This window comes from Bubalus kerabau, chromosome 1 (assembly GCF_029407905.1).
Source record: "Bubalus kerabau isolate K-KA32 ecotype Philippines breed swamp buffalo chromosome 1, PCC_UOA_SB_1v2, whole genome shotgun sequence".
NCBI lineage: Eukaryota > Metazoa > Chordata > Mammalia > Artiodactyla > Bovidae > Bubalus > Bubalus kerabau.
In genome coordinates this window covers 154,967,079-154,990,474 of record NC_073624.1, presented here as the reverse complement: position 1 = coordinate 154,990,474, position 23,396 = coordinate 154,967,079, and the positions used below count along the sequence as shown (strand labels likewise).

General features: G+C 43.8%; 1 protein-coding gene and 1 long non-coding RNA gene across 7 annotated transcripts in view; both read right to left on the bottom strand.

Annotated features, from left to right (window-relative positions):
• LOC129620857 (leucine-rich melanocyte differentiation-associated protein-like) overlaps positions 1-23,396 on the bottom strand; it is a 745,168-nt gene that overhangs the window by 621,920 nt on the left and 99,852 nt on the right. For both annotated transcript variants that reach the window (XM_055536634.1, XM_055536625.1), the window contains exons 2-3: positions 17,260-17,391; positions 7,690-7,824 (exon numbers count right to left, since the gene is read on the bottom strand). In XM_055536634.1, coding sequence (XP_055392609.1) covers positions 7,690-7,824; positions 17,260-17,391 — 267 coding nt within the window. The remainder of the gene's footprint in view (positions 1-7,689; positions 7,825-17,259; positions 17,392-23,396) is intronic.
• LOC129620934 (uncharacterized) lies at positions 7,869-16,157 on the bottom strand. Of its 5 annotated transcripts, none has more exons than XR_008698880.1 (3): positions 16,075-16,157; positions 13,335-13,452; positions 7,869-10,276 (listed from the first exon to the last, which is right to left on the bottom strand). It is a non-coding gene; the product is annotated as an uncharacterized LOC129620934 (long non-coding RNA). The 5 variants fall into 5 exon arrangements; XR_008698902.1 differs by having other exon boundaries at positions 7,869-10,268; XR_008698913.1 differs by lacking the exon at positions 7,869-10,276 and adding an exon at positions 10,385-12,146.

Here is a 23,396-nt window from a genome sequence, read left to right as displayed (position 1 = left end):
TTAAGCTTCAGTTTGCTCGCTTGATTTCTATGTGCCTCCAAGTTAATCTACAATAAATACATCTGTATTCTCCTCTTCATATTGCTTCAATTTGCTTGTCTCACTACCCACTCACACCTTCAGGTAAGGGAGGACGGTGAGGAAAAGTCAATAAAGACCACAGAGTAATGAACAAAGACGGCGAGTGAAGAGATGACAACGCTCTCCCTCTAATGAGCCGAGGTGAGCTCACCTGCAGCATTAATGAACGCCTGACAACCAGCCAAGGCCAGCTGATTTCCCTCACAGTTCACTGGCAGCACGTTTGAAGTCTCGGTGCAAATAATACACCCACAGGACAGACCAAGGCCCTCTACAGAGGGGAACCAGCAATTACTCTGTGGGTTTCTGTCACTTTGATCTCTAGGTCGTGACCTTTGCTTTCCTGTGATCTTCAAAGCCCAGATTGCAGATTAGCTGGAGAATGCTCACTGGGTTATGTAAGCCACAAGTTTTACGGCTCCTCTACGGCTGGGAAGTGGTGGAAGCCCAGGGCGGCCAGCAGCGGACAGCCAGTCCCTCCCTGCTGCCCCTTGGCTGAGTGTGACAGACACTGGGCAGGCCTCAGGGCTGCTCCCTGGGAGGGAACAAAGAAAGGGTGTCATGTTTTAAATAATTTCAAGTTGTAAGGAATACAGAGGAGCCTACTGAGGAGGAGGGAGGAAGGAGAGACTCGCCAGAGACTGGAGTGGCAGGAGACAATAAAGGGTGTAGCGACAGAAGGATTTAGTGAAGGAGTGCTCGGAGCCCAAGACACCAATGGCCTTGTTTGATGCATGAGGTCTGGCACTTGTGTACCCTGACCTGAACTCCACCATCTTTCCTTAGCAAGAGGAAAGAAAAGACTGACAAAGGAAGGCAAGAAATAGAGCCTACTGGGCATCCAAGCTCCCCATACTTGATTCATTGTCTGGCCAGTATTCAAGTCCATGGGAGGCCCCAAGGGGATCCCCAGGATGATGGTGGTCCCCCAGCTCACTTGGCTGCCTCACTCTCTTTCCGCCCCAATCCTGAAGGCTGCTGCACCTTCAGGTCCAGCACCTCCACTCAGCGTGAACCTCCATTCAACATTCACTCCAAAGTAGCTGCCCAGTGCGTGCACACGGCAGAGCAGCAGCAGGTTTCAGCGCCTATAATGGCATGGCAATGGACACATTTCAGCCACAAGCTATGATGAATGGCGTAGAGAAACCCCAGGCTCTTTGCTCCTGTCCCAGCAGGACCAGGGCACCGCTAAACAGCCTGGTAGTGTGCTCATGCTCACATGCAGATGTAATGAGGCTGTTTTACTGTGTGGACGTGTGCCAAGAAAATCCAACTGGGCACACAGGGGGTATGTGAGGAAGGAAAAGGGGTGCTGTGGGGGGAGGGGAGGAAAGCATCCACAGAACCTAAAGCAGTTCTGGGGTCATTTCCAATAGCTCCATAAATCTGGTCACTTCCCATTTCTGGTCCAGTGGTTGGCCACAACGTGACCTAAAACTGGGCTGACCTCTCTGAAATCAACATCTCTCATGGAAATGAAACAAGAGACATACTTGTTTTGATGTATGGCTGGGTGACATATTATAAATATTACATCACACAGCCACAGAGGATGCCAATCAATAAGAAATTTTTTTAGACAGCACTAAATGAACCATGGATTCTTGCTTCTGAATACACTCCTTTAAGTTTCCTACTACTGCTTAAATGATTAATAGAAGACATATTGTCAGAAAATGTACTTAAAGTGAAAAACAGTAAACTGTAGAAATATCATTCATGTTTTCAGCAATTTTATAGTGAAAATGTCTCATAAATTTGCATAGAGGCCCTCCTATTAGACTTTCAGTAACAGCTTGAAGGAAGGCCGACCTCATGCTTTGTGGATGAAGGGCCAGGAAAATATTTTACCGAAAGGAAACAAAAGGTGGCTACATTGCTTTGTAGAAACCCCAAATGCCACAGGAACTTGGCATTCAGAAGTCTTGTTGTGAAACTCTAAAATTTCTCAGGGACAAATAATGCACAAGCTCCAGGATGAATAAAGGAGGGCTTTTTACAGACCACAGAACAGAAATGCCTTATCCACCCATTCATCTCATCCAAATGCAAGGGTGATGATGCTTGTTAAACCAGAAATTAAAAATAAGTAAAATGAATTAAAAAAAATTAGAACTTCCATAGAACAGGCCTACAAGTCCGCTCACGCAGTCAGTACGTCACTGGGTGGCCCACACTGAATCCCCTTCCACTGCTCTTAGTTCCTGTTTCTCTTGGAGGGTGAGCATCTTGCTGGTGTTGTGGATTTTCTAAGGTAATTCTGACCAGATGTGAGTCCAGCTGCATGTGGCCCCTAGAATCCAGCCCCTCATGGCAATCTTGACATATATGCAGTAACACAGAGCCTTCCCAGCCCCAGCCCCCAACGGCTTCTGGGGTAACAGAAGTTAGGAGGGTATGATTGAAGGGTACCCAGACATGCCCAGGAGAAGGATCACTCTTCTACAATCCAATCTTTCGTAAAGAATCATGACCAAACAACCAACACTTGGGTGGATTCTGAAGGGCAGAGCCTTGCTTTTTAATTGCATTTGTTGATATCCAAGTGGATCTAGTTCCAAATAGGCAGTGGGCACCCAAGGTGCCCAAAGAGCCCCACATTTCTCCACAAGTATTCAGTTCATCAGAGGCAGGGTGATTTCAGGCCACCTCCTCTAGACAAGATACCAAGCCCCTATTCCACAGCCAGCACTACTTTCGGTATTGATAAGGCTTCAAAGGGCAAGATGATGCTGTCCTGACTTTCAGGAAGCCATTCTCTGAATGTTGACATGTATGAAGTTGTAAGAGAAATGTGTAAAAAGGAATATATAAAATGGTATGAGTGTTAACAGAGGATCTGTCACTGCCTGGGAGGACAGTGTTGCAGAACAGCAGAGCCAACAAAGAATTTAAATACTCTTTAGTCCAGTAGTTCTTAATTAAGCATCAATGTCACCTATTGCCCATTTTGTTGCATTTGGCACTAAATGAATCAAAACGCTTGGATGAATCACAAGTATAGCCTTGGTTAAGGGTCACTGATCGAAACTGTTCCCCCCATTTTAAAAGTCCCACCAGCAAAACTAGACTCCATATCAGATCTTTTGATCTGGCTCCTTATACCACAGGTCTGAGTATTGTTTCCAATGAGACTAGTTACAATAACAACAGTAAAAATTAGTATTAGCTTTTCTTTTTCTTTTACACCCTTATAAACCTTTCTTTGAGATGGAATAAAGTAGAGTGGGAGATTTTCCTCAGTCTGTTCAGTTCAGTTCAGTTGTTCAGTCGTGTCTGACCCTTTGCAACCCCATGAACTGCAGCATGCCAGGCCTCTCTGTCTATCATCAACTCCCGGAGTTTACCCAAACTCATGTTCGTTGAGTCAGTGATGCCATCCAACTATCTCATCCTCTGTTGTCCCCTTCTCCTCCTGCTCTCTATCTTTCCCAGCATCAGGGTCTTTAGTCTGTTGCTCTTATTCCAAAAAAAAGTGCCTACAGTTCAGTTCACATATAACTTCATGAATGGGTAAATGAATGAACTTGTGTGTGAATGAATGTGTGCATATACACGCATATACACATATGCATATATATGTACACATATACAATTTATTGGGTGATTTTAAATAATTAAAACAAGAAATCTGAAGAAAAAATCAGAAAACAAGAATTTCCAAAAAAATGCTTGGTTTACTAAACATGATATCTGAGAGAACTTTCTTCCACCACCTGACCCTTCTAAGATATATTTTATAATAAGTTGCTGCCAGAAGATAAAATGTTTTAAAACAACCTCTTCATACATGAAATCACCTGTTAAAGGTGCCAAAGTTGATGAGAGTAACTGTTAAAGAATAAAATTAAGTTCTAAGTGATTAACTTAGAAGATTGATTTATAAATTTTAACTATTCACTTGCTGGATATTAACCATATTGCTCCTATGAGAAATCACATTCAAATCAACAGTATCACATCCCAGATAAAAGTCTTCATGAGAAAAATTGATTTATTACAGCTCTTTTAAGATAGGGATAGAACTTTATTCTAAGATGGCTTAAAAATAGTCTAAGATTCCTTCAAAATTCTTCCCAATAAAGTATAACTGAAATTCTGCTGTACCCTTACTAACATGTATGTTTCTTTTTAAATATATAATCTTGAAGAGATTTCACTATTTCTTGCAGCTTTGCCTTTATACAAAATGCATGCCCTTAAATACACTCCTTCATCACCACAGATTTAAAAATCTGAACCCCAAAGGACCAGTTCCTCTCAAACTATTATCCTCTCTCGCCAATGGTGCACTGGGATGACCCAGAGGGATGGTATGGGGAGGGAGGAGGGAGGAGGGTTCAGGATGGGGAATACATGTATACCCGTGGCAGATTCATTTTGATATATGGCAAAACCAATACAATATTGTAAAGTTAAATAAAATAAAATAAAAAAAAACTTACTTTCTAGTAGTCCTTCCTACTAAACAGATAGTCAATACCAAAATCAGATTGATTATATTGATTATATTCTTTGCAGCCAAAGATGGAGAAGCTCTATACAGTCAGCAAAAACAAGACTGAGAGCTGACTGTGGCTCAGACCATGAACTCCTTATTGCCAAATTCAGACTTAAATTGAAGAAAGTAGGGAAAACCACTACACCACTCAGGTATGACCTAAATCAAATCCCTTATGTTTATACAGTGGAAGTGAGAAATAGTCAAGGAATTAGATCTGATAGAGTTCTTGAAGAACTATGGATGGATGTTCATGAAATTGTACAAGAGGCAGTGATCAAGACCATTCCCAAGAAAAAGAAATGCAAAAAGGCAAAACAGTTGTCTGAGGAGGCCTTACAAATAGCTGAGAAAAGAAGAGAAGCTAAAGACAAAAGGGAAAAGGTAAAATATACCCATTTGAATGCAGCATTCCAAAGAACAGCAAGGAGAGATAAGAAAGCCTTCCTCAGTGATCAGTGCAAAGAAATAGAGGAAAACAACAGAATGGGAAAGACTGGAGATCTCTTTAAGGAAATTATAGATACCAAGGGAACATTTCATGCAAAGATGCCCACAATAAAGGATAGAAATGGTATGGACCTCACAGAAGCAGAAGATATCAAGAAGAAGTGGCAATAATACACAGAACTATACAAAAAGATCTTCATGACCCAGATAACCATGATGGTGTGATCACTGACCCAGAGCCAGACATCCTGGAATACAAAGTCAAGTGGGCCTTAGGAAGCATCACTACAAACAAAGCTAGTGGAGGTGATGGAATTCCAGTTGAGCTCTTTCAAATCCTGAAAGATGATGCTGTGAAAGTGCTGCACTCCTTACGCCAGCAAATTTGGAAAACTCAGCAGTGGCCACAGGACTGGAAAAGGACAGTTCATTCCAATCCCAAAGAGAGGCAGTGCCAAACAATGCTCAAACTACTGCACAATTGCACTCATCTCACATGCTAGCAAAGTAATGCTCCAAATTCTCCAAGACAGGCTTCAACAATACATGAACCATGAACTTCCAGATGTTCAAGCTGGTTTTAGAAAAGGCAGAGGAACCAGAGATCAAATTGCCAACATCCGCTGGATCATTGAAAAAGCAAGAGAGTTCCAGAAAAACATCTACTTCTGCAGGACTACGCCAAAGCCTTTGATGGTGTGGATCACAACAAACTGTGGCAAATTCTTCAAGAGATGGGCATACCAGACCACCTGACCTGCCTCCCAAGAAATCTGCATGCAAGTCAAGAGGTAACAGTTAGAACTGTAAAAGGAACAAAAGACTGATTTCAAATTGGGAAAGGAGTATGTCAAGGCTGTATATTGTCACCCTACTTATTTAACTTATATGCACAGTATATCATGCGGAATGCTGGGCTGGATGAAACACAAGCTGGAATCAAGATTGCCAGGAGAAATATCAATAACCTCAGTAATGCAGATGACACCACCCTTACAGCAGAAAGTGAAGAGGAACTAAAGAGTCTCCTGATGAAAGTGAAAGAGTAGAGTGAAAAAGTTGGCTTAAAGCTCAACAATTCAGAAAACTAAGATCATGGCATCCAGTCCCATCACTTCACGGCAAATAGATGGGGAAACAATGGAAACAGTGAGAGACTTTATTTTCTTGGGCTCCAAAGTCATTGCAGATTGTGATTGCAGCCATGAAATTAAAAGACGCTTACTTCGTGGAAGAAAAGCTATGACCAACCTAGACAACATATTAAAAAGCAGAGACATTACTTTACCAACAAAGGTTCATGTAGTCAAAGCTATGGTTTTTCCAGTAGTCATGTATGGATATGAGAGTTGGACTATAAAGAAAGCTGAGCACAGAAGGATTGATGCTTTTGAACTGTAGTGTTGGAGAAGACTCTTGAGAGTCCCTTGGACTGCAAGGAGATCAAATCAGTGAATCCTAAAGGAAATCAGCCCTGAGTGTTCATTGAAAGGACTGATGTTGAAGCTGAAACTCCAATACTTTGGCCACCTGATGCAAAGGATTGACTTATTGGAAAAGACCCTGATGCTGTGAAAGATTGAAGGTGGGAGGAGAAGGGGATGACAGAGGATGAGATGGTAGCATAGCATCACTGACACAATGGACATGAGTTTGAGCAAGCTCTGGGAGTTGGTGATGGACAGGGAAGCCTGGTGTGCTGCAGTCCATGGGGTTGCAAAGAGTCAGACACGACTGAGTGACTGAACTGAACTGGGTTCTCCCTACCTTTTATTTCTTTCCTTCCTCCCTTTCTTCTTCCCTTCCTCCTTGTACATTGATTCAGGTGGGGTGCTAGTGAGAGCTTATATTATAACTGAGAGAAAAGCTATACATATGAAAACATCATTTATAACATTTAGAAAACAATAATCAAGAATGAGAGCATACAAAATTTAAAATGAAGAGCAAAAATAAAATAAGTTTAGTAAAATGGGTAAGATCAAAAAAGACTCCCTAAAGAGGATTTTGGATTAGGTATTTCAAAGCTGATAGTTTAGAAGTAGAGGGAAGAAAGAATAGCATTTTCACTTTGGACTCCATCAAAGACCAAAGTCGTGGACCTTATGAAACTTTCTCTTGAGACTGTATATAAGCTCCCTAAACTTCCATGGGAAGGCCTCTTTCTCCAAGATGTGACTCTGAAACAGACAGGAAGATCTTACAACACAGAGCAGGAGCCAGCGAAATACAGCCCATGGGTCTAACCTGGCCTGCTGCATGTTTTTGTAAATAAAGTTTTATTGGAACACAGCATTGCCCGTTCATTTACAAACTGTTCATTACTACTTATGCACTATAATAGAAGAGTTAAATAGTTGCAACAGAGGCCACATTACTTTCAAAGCATACAGTATTTAATATCCAGCCCTTTACAGGCAAGTTGGTTAACCCCTGGGCTAGACCACTCAATGTCTTTTCATGTTTCTTGGCTCTTGTTACTGTCAATGAAGGAAGACCCTGGCTATAGGGTACCCAATAGGGTAAAGTTTAATATAGCATGAAGGGACCACTGTTGCTTACCAGACATCTATTATGCACCCCAGAGTATAATATTATCTCTCCAAAAATGTCATTTTTTTCTTTTCATACTATGCTCAAACCTAGATACTCACCGATATCTCTTGTAGTCTTCCTCATCCTTTTCCAGGCTGACGAGCTCGTTGGGACATGCCACATTCCCCAGGAGGCTGAGGTACTCCAGAGCTGGTGTCACTTCTGCCAGGTGGTCAAGCAGATACTCCAAGTCGGTGATGTGACAAAGGTTAAGGATCTTGGTCCGGAAAGACAAAAGGCTTAGCAAGAGACACAGACCATAGCTGACAGGCACAGCCCAGCAGCTGATGAACCCCATCTGCTCCCAGGACATGACATGGGTAGGGGCTGAAATGAACTTGCTGTGGGCATCTGATATGGTTAGTTTTTCACTCCCACTGGGGACACAGCTCAACTGTTAATGAAAGCAAGAAATTACTTCCAAAGGTCTCATCAGAAATATATTGTTTCTCCTTTGGGGGTAGTCCATCATTAAAACATGGGAATGGCATGGATGCAAACTGGGATTGGCCTCCTCTATGATCTGAGAGCCCGTTGTGGAGCTGAGCATTGCTCAGTGGCCTCACTGGCAGCAATAAGACATTGCATTGGGTGAAAAGGAGTACAAAGCTAAGAAGAAAAGACAAACAGAACAGGTGTAGGCCATGAATAGAGGCCATGACTACCGGGAGCCTACCAGTGAAAAGAGTTAGCTAACATTGTATCAGCAGACAGAATGGGGCCCTTACCAGGAAACGACAGTAGAGCATACAGGGGCTAAATACATGATGGGAGATGCCACTGGTAAGAATCAAAGAGTCGGGGTACCATTTCCAGGAAAAGAAGGTCAAATGAGATAAAGGGCTGCCCTTACGCTGTGAGTAACCATGGGGGTGTCATCCCAATTTTCTCATGCTTCAGTTTGCCAACTGAACTCCAAATCCAACCAACATCTGAATCCAGTCCCTAACATATCCACCAGAGGATCCCACAGGGAAGTTTAAACTATCTCTAACAACCATAAGAGAGAGTTTTTATTTCCCCAGAGACTGAATTCCCACACAGTGACTCAAATTAGCTAGTCGGGGAGATCACAGAGAGTAAGTCATTCCTCTCTTCCATGTGATGGCCTTTCAGATGGCTGAGGCTCACATATCTCCCTTCAACTTTATATTCTCTAACCTAAGTGCCTTCAGGCGCTATTCATACATAAGCAATGTAAAGAGCATATGGAAGAACAAGCACTAGACTGGTAGGGAGCAAGACCAACACAATGAAAGGGAAAGCTCACAAGCAAGAGAGGGGAAAACTAGTTAAAGAGGGTCTGAGTGTCCTCGTAGATTGTGGGTTTCTACTGCCCAACATCATCATTTCCTAAACAAAGACTGTACAACCAAGTTATTGATCTTTCAAGTCTTCAACAAATGATATCCAGGAATGACCACAAAGGATCACTGGAATGAGGATGATACATTAGAAGCATATGGAGAAGATGAGTCAGAAGGTCCTACCAAGGAGGTAAGCTTGAAATACAGAGGGTAAGTGACCAGGAGTCAAAACTTTAATGAACTTCATCACTCAAGACAAAACATACTTAATACTTCTTAAAGTTCAATCACCACACTCTTTAAGAAAATTCTCTAAATAAAACTAATTAAAAAGACAATGAACAATTTCAGGAAAAACTTGCCTTTACCAGCAAGTTCTATCTTTGGATGTTTCACAGTCATTAAACAAAAAAAAAGGAAAAACAAGGAATCTTGCCAGTACTCTAGCCTACAAGTGCTGCCCTTCAAGCCAGGCAAAAGCATCTGAGAGACCCCTGTGCTTTGGAGTGCCTTCCTCAAAAATTGCTCAGTCTTAGTCCAGTACGCAGGATGGGCCAGGGCCAGCAGCATCCCTCAGGGAGGATACTCCATGCCTCGACTTGGACCTGCATACACCTCAGCCCATGTCTTGGTTTCTCCCCTTCAGGGTTCTCTCCAACCTTCTTGCCCACATATGGTACCCATTGGATGTGCCAAAGAACAATAGGACTCATACCCATTATGCTTTCCAGAAGCCTCAAGGCAAGTCCTAGTTCAAGGGGGCAGCCAGACAAGCTGAACCTTCTTACTGGCCAGCACTGTATTTCTGTAAAACTCCCAGAGAGTGGGCCACCAAAATGGCACTGATGTGTTGCTCTGAAGTGATTCAAAGTATTTATGTGGACAATGGCCCTGGAGAATCCATGGGAAGCCCTTTCTACTATGGACAGCAAAGTCCAGATCAAACCTATTTCTCTCTTAGAGACAAATTACTTAAACTTGCATCTTTTTTTCATCTACTGCACAAAGGTGAGAATGTGAAGAAAAGGAACTCAAAACTGGCAAGATCTCCAAGGTAGAGAAACACTAGACAACTGAGTTGGCTTGAAGTCCCAGTCATTCCTCAACATTTGGTAATTAGCGATGGGAAGGCTTGCATTCTACCATCCAGGGAAGTGGTGGTGGTTTAGTTGCTAAGTCATGTCCAACTCTTGCGACCCCATAGACAGAGGAGCCTGACAGGGAAATATACTGGAGTAGGTTTCCATGTCCTTCTCCAGAGGATCTTCCCAAACCAGGGATAGAACCCAGGTCTCTCACATTGCAGGTGGATTCCTTACCATCTGAGCCACCTGTAAAACTTAATTAAAGAATGAAGTTATAAGGGAATTTGCAGGAAAAAATAGAAAAAGTTCTCATACATAGTATAAGAGAGATTGTTTGCTAAATATTTCCATGTATGGTATCTGTCAACTTAAAAAAGTTTAATTTGCTTCAACACATTTTTTATTCCAAATACACATTCATCTCCATACCTAATTTTGTGTTTGTAATTATACAGTCTTTGCCTTTAAGAGAGCCTCTTCAAATTATGTAAGCGTCACACTTCACAAAATCTGGATCTGCCTCTTAGCAGGAGGCTGTGGAAATGGAAACTTATTTGAATGTCTTGATCATGGGAATTTCTTGGGCAAAGGGTCTGCAGGCTTCAAGAAGCTTCAGCCATTCTGTGCCAGTGAATCCAAGAGGATTCATTGGAGTCTCAGAGTCTGCGTCCTTTGGGATATTTTGTGGAGCAGAAGCAAGTTCTTCTTCCTAAGCCTTCCAACTACCTGCTAAGTCATCATTTGGGCTGGGCAAGGTGGTCCCCCCACATCCACACTGGTGAGGAATCACCCGCACCTACTCCATGGGTTCTCTGCACAAGAACATCATCATTATGTTGACACCAGCACTGGAGACTGAAACGTGAGAAGTTTCCATTGGTTTCTTCATCTCCTGGGTCAATAAGGACGAGCACAGCCTTGTCTTGCCTGACTGTGTGCTTGGGATGGAACCTGTCACATTCCTTTCTGTCAAGTTGCAGAGAAAATTAACCGGAGACAATCAGCCAAGGGAACTTGATGTCTCCAGCTAACCAATACTACCTTAGTGAAGACACTTTCAAGGATTCTCCTAAGGGTGATTTTTTTTTCTCTCCTTTTAAAATGTAAAGCTATCTGGCACAGTTTCAACTCTCTCCAGCTGGGTTCTCAGCGCACACCTGGTTTCCCTCATCAAGTCTTCTCCAGAGTACTTGCCATTTAGACTTTTTTCAGTGTTGTCTACAGAAAGTTGCCATTGCAGAGCCCAGCTGTCATGGCTAGGTTTGCCAAGGGAGATTTTCTGCAGAGGGCCCAAGATCAAAGCCACATCTTGCCTTGAAAGTTTGGAGCCTGAGGGAGGAGAGGAATCTCATGGTGTCATGTTGGGTTGCACAGGTCTGAAGCTGCTTCCCAAGTGAGAATGGGCACATCTGTCCCTCTGTGCTCAACCCCAGGTCAAAGGGCAGCACCTATGACTCCTGGGGGTATTTCAATTAGAGCTTATCCTGATAGAAGATTTTCAAATGCTGAACAGCCTACATGACATATTTGATTCACACGTACACAGGTGTCTGAAAGATTATCACATCCAGATAACAATTAAGGAAACTTGCAGTCAAAGATCACACAATGACTAAAAGGCAGAGTCTATACTCAGGCCTAGGTCCTACAAAATGACAGTTCTAGGGGCCACAAAGAGAGGAATTTCAAAAACAAAAACATGAGGAGTCTTCTGTGCTTTTGTAGGATATCACCAGGTGCTCTCATCCAGTTGTTCTCCGTACCTCAGTTACTTTCAATTTGGGATCATTCATTTAAGGCACCAAAGCCTTGGCTAACAGTAAAATGTGCAAGGAACTTGTAAAGGTTCAAGGTGTTAAAGTGATTTCTCATATATATTATGCCAGCACGATCTCTCAACAATACTCTCAGATGTATAATACTCAATTTACAGGTAAAGAAAATGAAGCCTCTGACAAAATACAGCCCCTTCTTCAAGATGACACAGTAAATTGCTGTGCGAACTCCAGTCTGGCCTCCTAATTCCACTCACTGGTCTCCTAACCACAGCCCAGCTGTGTAACATGGAGCACTATTCCTTCTTCCTGTTGGCACCACGGTTCATGCTATCTCTTCCTGCATGTGCTGAAGCCAACAGAGAATCAGAAAATAACGCAATGAAGTGTGACTTAAAATGAAGTCAGCTTATCACCTTTCCTCTACCCAGCCCCAAAGGCAAGTGGGAGAGAACCATTTGGCTAATGATCTTTTCCTGACATTTCAGTTGTTCCCTTATTCAGGACTGGGTATTTAGACATGATACAGCTGAGACTGTCCATGCTTATGGGTGAGTGAGAGAGAGAGGGAGAATATGAGTGCTGGGGAGAGAAGTCAACACCATGGCTAGTGAACAGTGCTAGTCTAAACAAACCAGAGAGAGAAGAGATAAGCAATGAGCAGGAGATGAAGAGCTAGACTGAGACAACCAGGTCTACCAGAACAGGAGCCAAAAGCTGAGGGCTGAACAGAAATGGAACAAAGGGCTGGGAGGGCAAGGAGTAAGCATGCAGTGGGGAAGGGAGGCATTGGTGAATCTAGAAGAAATGTGCCAAATACTTGGTTTGGGTTCTGGAATCCCCCTCACATTTCTTCCACGTCTGATACGTGACTTGCTTTGGCCATGGGGCAGCAACAGCTATGATGCAAACAGAGTTTGAAAAGTAGCTGCACATTGAGCTTTGCTCTTGGGGCATCCCTCCCACATGGAGAGGCCTGTGCTAGCCTGTTGGAGACATGGAATTCCACTAACAAGCATTACCAACCTCCAGACATATAAGCAAGGCAATCTCAGATCAGCCAGCCCTAGCAGAGCTTCCAAATAACTGTGGCTGCCTGAGTGACCCAAGGAAGATGAGCAGAACCATCCAGTTGAGCCCTGCCCAAATAGCTGCCATACAGAACTGTAAACAAAAAAATATTGGGTTTTTTTTTAAGACTCTAAGTTTTGGAGTTGGTTATGTGCAGCAAAGCTAATAGACAGAGCCAAAGTTTAAGTTATTTCATGGAGTAGCATCATGGCACCTCATAACTGTTGTAGAGCCTGGATATTCAAACAAGCAGGTGGGAGAGTCAGTGGCTGAAAAGATAGAGAATGGCACATAGTGTTACTGCTGCTTTTATCTGTCTTTCATTTTTTGACTTCTTGGTCAAGTATACAAGGTAAGTAAGCCAACCTTTGGGATCATACCAGTAGACCAGAGGAGAAAAAAGACATGCTCCATCATGAAAAAGCCAACTGTTGGCTTTTGTATATACTGGCAATAAAGCACTTACAACAGTATAGTGATATATCTGGCCAGCTCTACAGCTTCACATTGCCTTCTGCTTCCTTCTGGTTCCTTCCACACCACCAACATTGATCCCTCAGCATTACTGCCGCAGACCAGAGATGCTGGAACAGGGAAAGGGTTGAACCAAGGAAAAACAAGAAGCCTGTTACTCTCTGGTGATAGCCACACTGAGAATAAAACCATCACCAGTCTAGCTTATCACATTAAAAATGAAAAACATTCTGCACAGCAAAGGAATCCACCAACAAAATAAAAAGGTATCTCACTGAATGGGAGAAAATAATTATAAATACTATTTCATGAGGGGCTAATATCTAAACTATATAAAGAACCCATACAACTCAATAGCAAAAAAAAAAAAAAAAAATTACAATTACAAAACGGACAGAAGACCTGAATAGACATTTTTCCAAAGAAGACACACAGATGACCAACAGGTACATGAGAAGATGTTCAACATCATTGATCATTAGAGAAATGCAAATCAAAACCACCCTGTGATTTCACCTTATGCCTGTTAGAATGGCTACTATCAAAAAGACAAGAAGCAATGACTGCTGGTGAGGATGTGAAGAAAAGGGAACCCTTGAACACTGCTGACAGGAATGTAAACCGGTGTAGCCACTATGGAAAACAGTATGGGTGTTCCTCAAAAAAATTAAAAATATGCCTGGGGCTAGTGCACTGGGACGACCCAGAGGGATGGTATAGGGAGGGAGGAGGGAGGAGGGTTCAGGATGGGGAACACATGTATACCTGTGGTGGATTCATTTTGATATTTGGCAAAACTAATACAATTTTGTAAAGTTTAAAAATAAATTAAAAAAAATTTTTTTAATTAAAAAAAAAATTAAAAATAAGACTAGCATTTGATCCAGGATTCCACTCCTGGACATTTATCCAAACAAAGCAAAAACACTAACTTCAAAAGGTCTGTGTAGCCCCACGCTCACTGCAGCATTATTTACAATAGCCGAGACGAGGAAACAACGTTAAGTGTCTATCAGTGGGTGAATGGACAAAGAAAGTGTGATACTCACACACATGCACACACAAAACACAGTGTTATTCAGCCATAAAAAGAATAAAATCTTGCTATATGTAACAACATGGGTGGATCTAAAGAACTTTTTCATGCTGAGTGAAATAAGTCAGAGGAAAGACAAATGCTGTATGATCTCTCTTACATGTGGAATCTAAAACAATAGCATTAAGACCAACCTCATACACAAAAAGAATAGATTGGTGGTTGCCAAAAGAGGGAGTGGAGGGTGGGAGAAATGGTGAACTATTTTGGTTGCTATTGTTTTTAGTTTAAATAAATTAAGTGAATGAATGAATGAATTCTAACGTGGATCCCTGCACATTTTCAACATATTTTAAACCAGGTTATGAAAATGAATCCTCTAAAATGAGAGACAATAATGCTTAGCAAATTCACATGAAACATGAATATTAGTAGAACCTAACCTATTTAATCTAACCAGGTAATCTGCCAACCATCAATACTTGCTCAATATCTCTTCGACTGCCAGTGGTAATAAAAAAAAGCAATACTATAACCTATGTACATTAAACACATAGGTATCCAAAAAATACTTTCCAATAGTTATTACACAAATCAGTGATTGAGCAAGAAAATCACCCACTAATTCATCTGCAATTGTCATTATATGAAATGACATTCTCTCATAGTGGGTGTGCCCGTCTTTTAATTGTTTTGCTCAAGCTGGTGCTAAAATGAGTTTGCAGGTCTCGGTATGTATCAACTAATACTACAGAGAAGTGGCCAGGAAGTGTGTTGAGTGAGAAGAGCAACTGAGTTTTGGATTAGCATTTGCTGTACAGTCTTTGTGGCTTCATCTGCGGGCTGTTAGGGAAGCCCTTCTCACTGCACCATTTCTTATATTGCTTTCTTGACAATATCCCAGGGCAGAGGCAGCTGGTTTTATAGTCACGCAAAAATCTGCTTTGCATATGTCATCATTGTACTTTGATTCCAACACACACAAAAAAATTTCATACATTCCTCTTTGTCAGTTATTCTAACAGGCAGGTGAAAGCTGTAAAATCACACATACAAAAAAAAAAAAAGAAAGAAAGAAACAGAGGCTCTTAGAAAACTAGCTGTGTGGCCATGGTAAACGTAATTAAACTGACACATGAACCCCAACTCCAACAACTCCAACACCCTACAATAATGTGGGACACAGAACATGAGCATGGGGTCCATAGGAGGAAACATATCATTCAAATTCTAGTCTAATTATCCTTTTATTCCTAATTGATTTGAGAATATCAAGCAGTTGATCATCTCAAATGGCCAAGGAAGCCATAAGACACACTATAACTATTTGAAAAATTATTTTCAATAATTTTTATTCAATTTTTTGCTAATATTGGCAACAACCAGGAAATCTGGTTGACCAAAGGATAGGAGAGGAAAAAAATAATCCATGAATATTTCATTATGATAAAGACTGATATTTACTTATAAGCCTTCTCATTCTTCTAAGAAAATACCAATTAATAATGGCCACAAACAGCATATTTTACTGAATAAATACAATACTAACTTATAACAACATATAAGCAGTGATTAATAATTTTGCAAATCATTCTTACAGCTGACATAAACATATATGCCAATCTCAACATATATATCTAGCTTTATTTCATACTTTGTGGGAAAATGCCCCATCCTGTATCTATTTCTAACTTACCATGTGAACACAAACATGTGATTAAACCACCTCAGGTCTCAAACACTCCATCAATAAAACAAGGTGATTGGATTTCAAGTCTGAGGCAACATAGTCAAGTGGAAAGAACTCTGGATCTGGCCTCAGCTGAGACTGAATCCAGGGCCTGGTATCTTGTTAAACACCTGGCTGTGGGCCTATACTTCAATTCTTTGCTAATCTAGGTAAATAGAGAAACCACACCCTTCTCAAAGGGTTTGCAAGAATGAAAACAAATACACTGTAAGTTACCCAGCACAGTGCCTCATCCATAGGAGTGCTCAATAAAGAACAGCTGATCATAACAATTCCTTCAACCCACAATCATTTATTAAACTTCAACTTTGGTGCCAGACATTATTCTAGGTGTGAAGGCAACAAGTAGTAACAAAACTGAGAAACACCCTGCTTAAGCACCCTGGCACTGTGCGGGCATAGAGGTCTACTGGGAGGAGCTGTGCGCCTCACACTGCATAACCCTCTGATTCATTTCTCAGCCTCATTACCGAGTCCAGAGCAATGGACCCCTCTGAAGTATCACCCCAGGCTGCTAGATCCTCACCACACTGGAATGGCTCTCCTTGGCCCTTCTCATCATCCCAGTACTGCGAACACCACGGGGGGCAGAGCTGGACCTGGGCTTCACATTTATCCTCCACCTGAGCCCCTTTCCCCTCTCTCTGGTCAGCAGTGTTCCGCAAGCCTGCCCCAGAGCCTTCCAGAAACCTTGAAGGCTGAAGTTGCTTGGCCGCACTACCCTTTGCTTCCCACCAGAGGTCGCCCTCCCACACAAGCCCAAGCAAACAGAAGGCGGCTTTGCCTTCTCGGCAGCAGTGACATTATTTTCTTTCTCTATTTTTATCTATTAAAAAGATTTCTTCGCAGCCATAACTTAGATCTCTACACTAAAATGGAGCAACAGGAAGATATAATGGTGCATTTCATTTATGAATGACCTATAATAAATTACTCTGAAGTGTCCCGAGTGCCAGGAGACAGAACGCTTTGTCTGCCCACGGACTGTATTTCACCTACTTTAATTTAGCTGACACATAAAACTCATTTGACATTTCACAGGTATTTGTGTGTGGGGGGGTGGGGGAGATGGCCTGCGGGAGGGGACCACTGCGGGGCCAGGCAGGGAGTCGGGGCAGGGGCAGAGCCAAGGATATTTGGTTCTTGTTGAGGGTTAAGGTGTGGAGCCTGGGTAACCCTGGCAACACGAGGTCATCGCCGAGCAGATTGTTGTCCAAGATGAGTTCCTCCAGGCTCCCGAACGCGCTCAGTCCTTCCAGTGACCTGCAATGACAAAGCCAACAGGAAAAATGATCCTGCACTAAATCAGGGAGGCCATTATGAGCCGAAATAAATATTTTAACCTTCCCTTTCAGGACTGGGAATAGTTTGGGCTTGGTGCCTGTCAGCAAAGTGAATGACAAGAATTAGTAGAGGGAGCCGGGGCGGGGGCGGCGGGGGAGAAGGGGCCGCTGGCACTCACCGCATCCTTCACGCATTGCCAACATGAAGGATGAGGGTCACTTAGTGAGTAGCCAGGATCCAAAACAAAGGGCTTCAGATACGGCCTGCAGGATAAATTTGTCAATGTCTTGTGCCTTCAGGCACCCAGCCTCGGCTGACCCTAACCTCCATTCCCAAGATAAATAACTCTGTCACAGTTCACCTTCATTCCCTGGACACAAATTTAAGTTGTCATCCATCATTTCTGCCCAGAAATATCATACCCTCTTACAATAATAAATATAACTTCAAGTATCATTTCTTAGCGGTTCTCCTCTGCGCAGTCCTAGGAAACGGCAGGGAAGGCTTCCTTTCTCTACATTCACCGCCTTTGACTTTCCCCCACCTCTGCTTCTTTTTTTTTTTTTTTTCTTTACTAATCACTTAATTTGCTTCTGCCCAGTGTCCCAGTGGCTACCTCAAAAGGCAAGACATCCGAGGAAGTACACAATCACTCCAGTCCGAGGGGCCGTTTCTTTTTCTTTCATGATTTCTTTTTGTTAGGCAGGGGTAGGTTAAGAAAGGGGTTGAGGGAATTTCTGCCTCAAGGCTCCCTGCTTGAAGTTTATTGTTTTAATTTATGGATAGTGGATTTCTCACTTTAGTTTTTGGGAAAAAAAAAAAAAAAAGCATCGAATGCAACAATAGAGATGTGGAGGCAGTAAAGAAAACAGACATCTGAAAGAATAAAGTACCCAGCTCAGGGCTAAAAAAAGTATCAGAAAGGGGAAAACAACCCTGGTAATAGGCATAGCTGAAAGTTAACTGTAAGGTTAGGGGTGCATGAGGTGCGGGCAGCGAGGGGCAGTTGTGTGCATGTGCCTGTCCAGTGTACACAGACGGTATTTACAGAAAGCCGCCCGGGGGAGGGACTCCCAGGGCCGGGCCACATGCTCCCGGCTAGTTCACCTGCCAGACCCAAGAGCTGTGCTGAGCTTGCAGAGGCTGACAGCTGAGCTACGACGCTGGCCAGAGGGCTGGCTTGCACGGCATCTCTGGCTATTCTATAAAATGTAACCAATCGGGGAGACGTTGTCTACACTATTTATGCATTTACTGATAGCACTTCCATTACAGACCCCTCTGCTTGCCTATGCTACGCCTAGACCTGTGGTTTGAGTGTGAACTTGAGTACCAGGCCTTTTTCGTGACATCCATCCAAAAGGACTCCAAAATTAAGAGGCAATACTTGGGAGGTGAGAGAAGCAATTCAACCCCCAGACTTCACTGGGCCCAGAGTGCCACCAGCAGCCCCATTCCTGCCCCAAACCTCCAGGTGGCCCTAGCCAGGGCCTAGCACCCAGACCACACCGAATCCCTGTAACTGACACTATATACTCCGCAGCGGGGGTGGGGCTGTACTGTGTACATCTGGGGTCACGGGTCAACAGAGTCATCACGTTCCATTTCCTCCTCCTCTTCTCTCTTCTTCCTCATGCTTCAGGAAGGCAACACACAATTTATACACACGCAGTCAGGAAGCCCTGGTATTTTACCTCTGTCCCGTCATTTACTTGCAGCCTGAATTTGGGAGTCTCAGTAAGTCCCGTGAGCTCCCTTCATCTATGTTGCCTGAAGCTAGTTGAATCTTATGAAGAACAAGTGAGAGAGGAGTAACAACTTACTAGCAAATACTGGTTTCATTCTTTTCCTTCCTCCTTTCATTCGCTGATTTTTCTGGAAGCCCTGACCTTTGGTCAGGGATCCTGATGCAGGGGATGTGCAGAGAAACAGATGTGCAAAGGTGTGTAGTAAGGGTGGCTTCTCATGGAAATGCCAACCTTTCCTGAAGTCCCTTCCTCCTTGGGGGTTAATGAGTGCTGATGCCAAAGTGCTTTTCAGAACTAGCCCCTGTTTATCTCTAGGGGAGTCGAGGCCACCTCCACATCAGGGCACCTAACAGACGGGTAATAAGTCCTTGTGCTCAAACATCAGCTGGGCTCTGGTCAAAGGCACATCCAAACACACACCATCCTGGAGTAATGCAAACATAATGCTCTTATCAGGAGAATCAGCGAATGGCTGGCAACTGGCAAGCCGAAGAAAGCTCCTTTCCAAGAGTGCTTCAGGGGAGGCATAAAACAAGATGACACAGTATGGTGAGGACAAAGCCTGGAACTCTAGGAGCGCCACAGAGATGCCTTTCCCTCCAGGGGTGGGCTCTGGGGCAGAACTCACAACAGAAGGCTTCAGAGAGCAGCTCAGAAGCTCAGGCTCAAATCCCCTGTCACTTACCTGGTTCGAGATCCTATTTTTCCCTGTGATCAGCTGCTCATTTAAAAAGGAACCTTGTTACATGGCAGGGCGGGGGGGAGGTGCGGGGGGGTGCATATTAAAAAATCCCTATCTTCATGTCAACAGTGTGATGTGCACTTAGTGATTTAATCAGCTAAATTCAGAGGTGAAGGACTGGGGACAGGAGGCAAAGAGCATAATGAAGGGTACAACTGGAGAGGACAGGATTTCTGGAGCTCGGCTGGCATGTGGAAGGCAATAAACAGAAGCTTAGAGGATGCCTTTTTCACTTAAAAAATTTTTTTACTTTTGTGTTGATATTGTTGACGTTTTCCTGGAAGAAGGGGGAAGAAATTATGTGGGTCAGTCTTTCAGCTCATACCCCTCTATACAAGATGCCTGCAAAGAGATGCATGCTATCAAATAAAATGACAAGGCAAAAAAGGCTCTAAGGGTCCACACATATCTATGCTGTTCAAGGGACAGCTATGGTACAAGGAAAAGATGACAGGACCAAAAGATCTCTGTTATAATCTTGGATATGGACAGCAAGATACACCCCGGGACCCAAGAGCCCTGGTAGAGGAGGTGACTGTCACTCCAGAGTCACTCACCAGCTTGGTTGGCTGTAGCTACAAATGCCTTAGGGGTGGGCCAGGAAGGCTAAGCAGACCTGAGTGCGATGTTCAGGGGCTGGACGGGGAGAGCAAGGCAAGGCCAGCTGGACAAAGGTCTTCCCAGCCCAGTGGAGAGATGTCAAGGGCAGGTACGGAGACCCAGTGTGTGGTCTGATCGGTAGCAGGTGGTTTGCTCTGGACACCTAACCAGCACCTCTGAAGCACACTGCAGGCTGCCTGCCTTCACTCCACCAGCAGGAAGGCTGCCCATGATGTCACCCACAGGTACCATCTTAGTTACCTTATTCGCAGGGCTCCGGCTGGGCTCCCCCAGGAGCCGCTGTGGCTGCCGGGAGAGTCCCTGTGCCTTTTCCAAAGTCACATCAAAATGACAAAACATCAGAACGTATTCAGCTCCAGCAGATTCAAACAGAGAGAACTTTTAAGTTTCCACTGTAATTAACCCTATCCTCGTTAAGATAATTATGATCAAGCTTCCTGTCAGAGTTAATATCCCAGCATCACTGCCCGTGGCTCCCACTCTGCCTTCATTAGCTTATAAAAACAGTGGCTCTAAACAGGCTCCTCACCCTCTGCAAGCCAGGCCAGTGGTCGTGAGCCTCCAGGATGGAGGGGCCTCAGGCGGGGCAGCTGGGCCCATGGAGGTGCTGCTCCCAGACCCGCAACCTTTTCTGCTCCTGAGTGGGCACACACTCAGTGGTCTCCATCCTTTCCCAAAAGTTAGCTGCTCATCAGAATGGGGAAGGAGAAGGGCTCTGGGCCAGAGCAGGCCTGGGAGGTCTGGGGCAGAAGACCTCACACCAGGTCCCAGGAAAACGCCTGCACAGTGACTTAGAACACTGGTTACAACCAAACCACAAGGACAGGACAGACAGCACATAGTTACCTGTGGGGGATAAAGGAAGAAACACGAGAATGGGAAGCCTGTGATAAGACTGCTCACGTCCCAGAAAACAGCCCAGGTGTCTGACTGATGAGAGGAATCCTTTATTTCTGCCATAAAATTCCTTTTATATCCTATTCAAATGCAGCTCCCCCTCCCCCAGCCAGGAAACCCACCAAGGGACACATCCAAAGTTCCCAGTTCCAGAGCTGCCCAGCTCATCTTGGGGTGCAGGCTGTGGTAAGAATTAGCTCCCCTTGTCCTCAACCCCCAGCCCATAGAGGGGATGATACTTCTGCCTGACATGAGGTGGGCAGGGAACGGGAAGACAGGTAACCATGGAACCCGAGAAAGGTGAGTGTCTCTGTGGAACCAGAGTTACCTCAAATCCAGAACCAGAGGGTGGTATGTTCTCAAACCAATTAAGAAAATAAGATTTCCACTAAGATCTTTACCTCTCCCTCTAGGATACTTACCTAAATACCTACATACATACTTTTTATTGAGAAAATGGGGAGGCCTTGGACCTAGAGGACCTAACCCATATGTCTGATGTCTCCCCCACTGGCTAGACCTACAGAGCTTCCCAGGTCAGCCACTGTCTGCTCTACGATGGTCTTTCCGTGTGACTACTGTCTACTCAGCTCCCAACCAAAAGGATCTCAGTGCAATCTCCCTAACAACCTGGAAAATTTCAACACGTACTAAGGGCTTAGTGCCTCTTTGCCAACTGACTCCTGCTCAGGCAGGAGCCTGTGAACTGCTGAGAAAAAAAGAGCTGTCAATCGTATTCCAAGGGCAGGACAAAGAGTAAGCTGAGGGTGACCAGTCAGGGTCTAGGAGGGCAGTCCCTCAAGTTATATTTTTTCAGGGGCCAGAGGGCCTCCCTCTCTTTACCCCATGGCCAAGTGTCTCAGAATAGGCAGAAGTGGTAAGTCAGTCAGTAAGTCTGCACCTGTACAACAGGGCTGGTTATTAAACTACTTCAATATTTTCTTATCAGTTGGTACAAAACTGCAGCTCTGAATATCCAGGGTGCCCCACCCTCTTACCCTGACCGCTCCCCTAGAGCTCCCAGACCTTTCCACAATTCAGCAACCAAGTGGTTAATGACCTTCTCACCCTCACTGCACAGGGCTTTTAAGGACCCTGCTTCAGCCAAGATCATTCTGATTGGTCAGTGCAACTGTTAAATAATTTAAACACCCTTCAAAGCAGAAATAGGAACTTGTACTCTTTACTCCACCCCACTATGCCAAGTGCAGTGTCTAGCACACAGCAGGTCTCTGGGAAACACCTGCACGCTGACAAGAACAGATCCAACCAGCCCGTCCTAAAGGAGACCAGCACATCCTAAAGGAGACCAGCCCTGGGTGTCCACTGGAAGGGCTGAGGCTGAGGCTGAAACTCCAGTACTTTGGCCACCTCATGCGAAGAGTTGACTCATTGGAAAAGACTCTGATGCTGGGAGGGATGGGGGCAGGAGGAGAAGGGGACGACAGAGGATGAGATGGCTGGATGGCATCACTGACTCGATGGACGTGAGTCTGAGTGAACTCTAGGAGTTGGTGATGGACAGGGAGGCCTAGCATGCTGCGATTTATGCGGTCGCAATGAGTCAGACATGACTGAGCGACTGAATGGAACTGAACTGAACTGACAAGAATAGTGGCCACATTAAAGCTACAAGGACAGGACAGACAGCACATATTTACATGTGGGGAATGGGAAACCTGTGATATGACTGCTTATGTCCCAGAAAATGGCCCAGTCATCTAGCCCATGAGTGGAATCCTTTCTGTCTGCCATAAAATTCTTTTTATATCCTATTTAAGTGGATATAACTAGAGAGAGTATATAATCTATAGTATATTACTATACATAGTATTATACGTACAGTTATAACTATATATTTTCTACATATTTTTCTGTTTCAGGTCACATAACTGAGGATATACATGCAAATAATAATAGAAATCAACCCTCTATATTGTAAGTACATAAATAAAGGGTGAAAGTGTTTTTAAAAT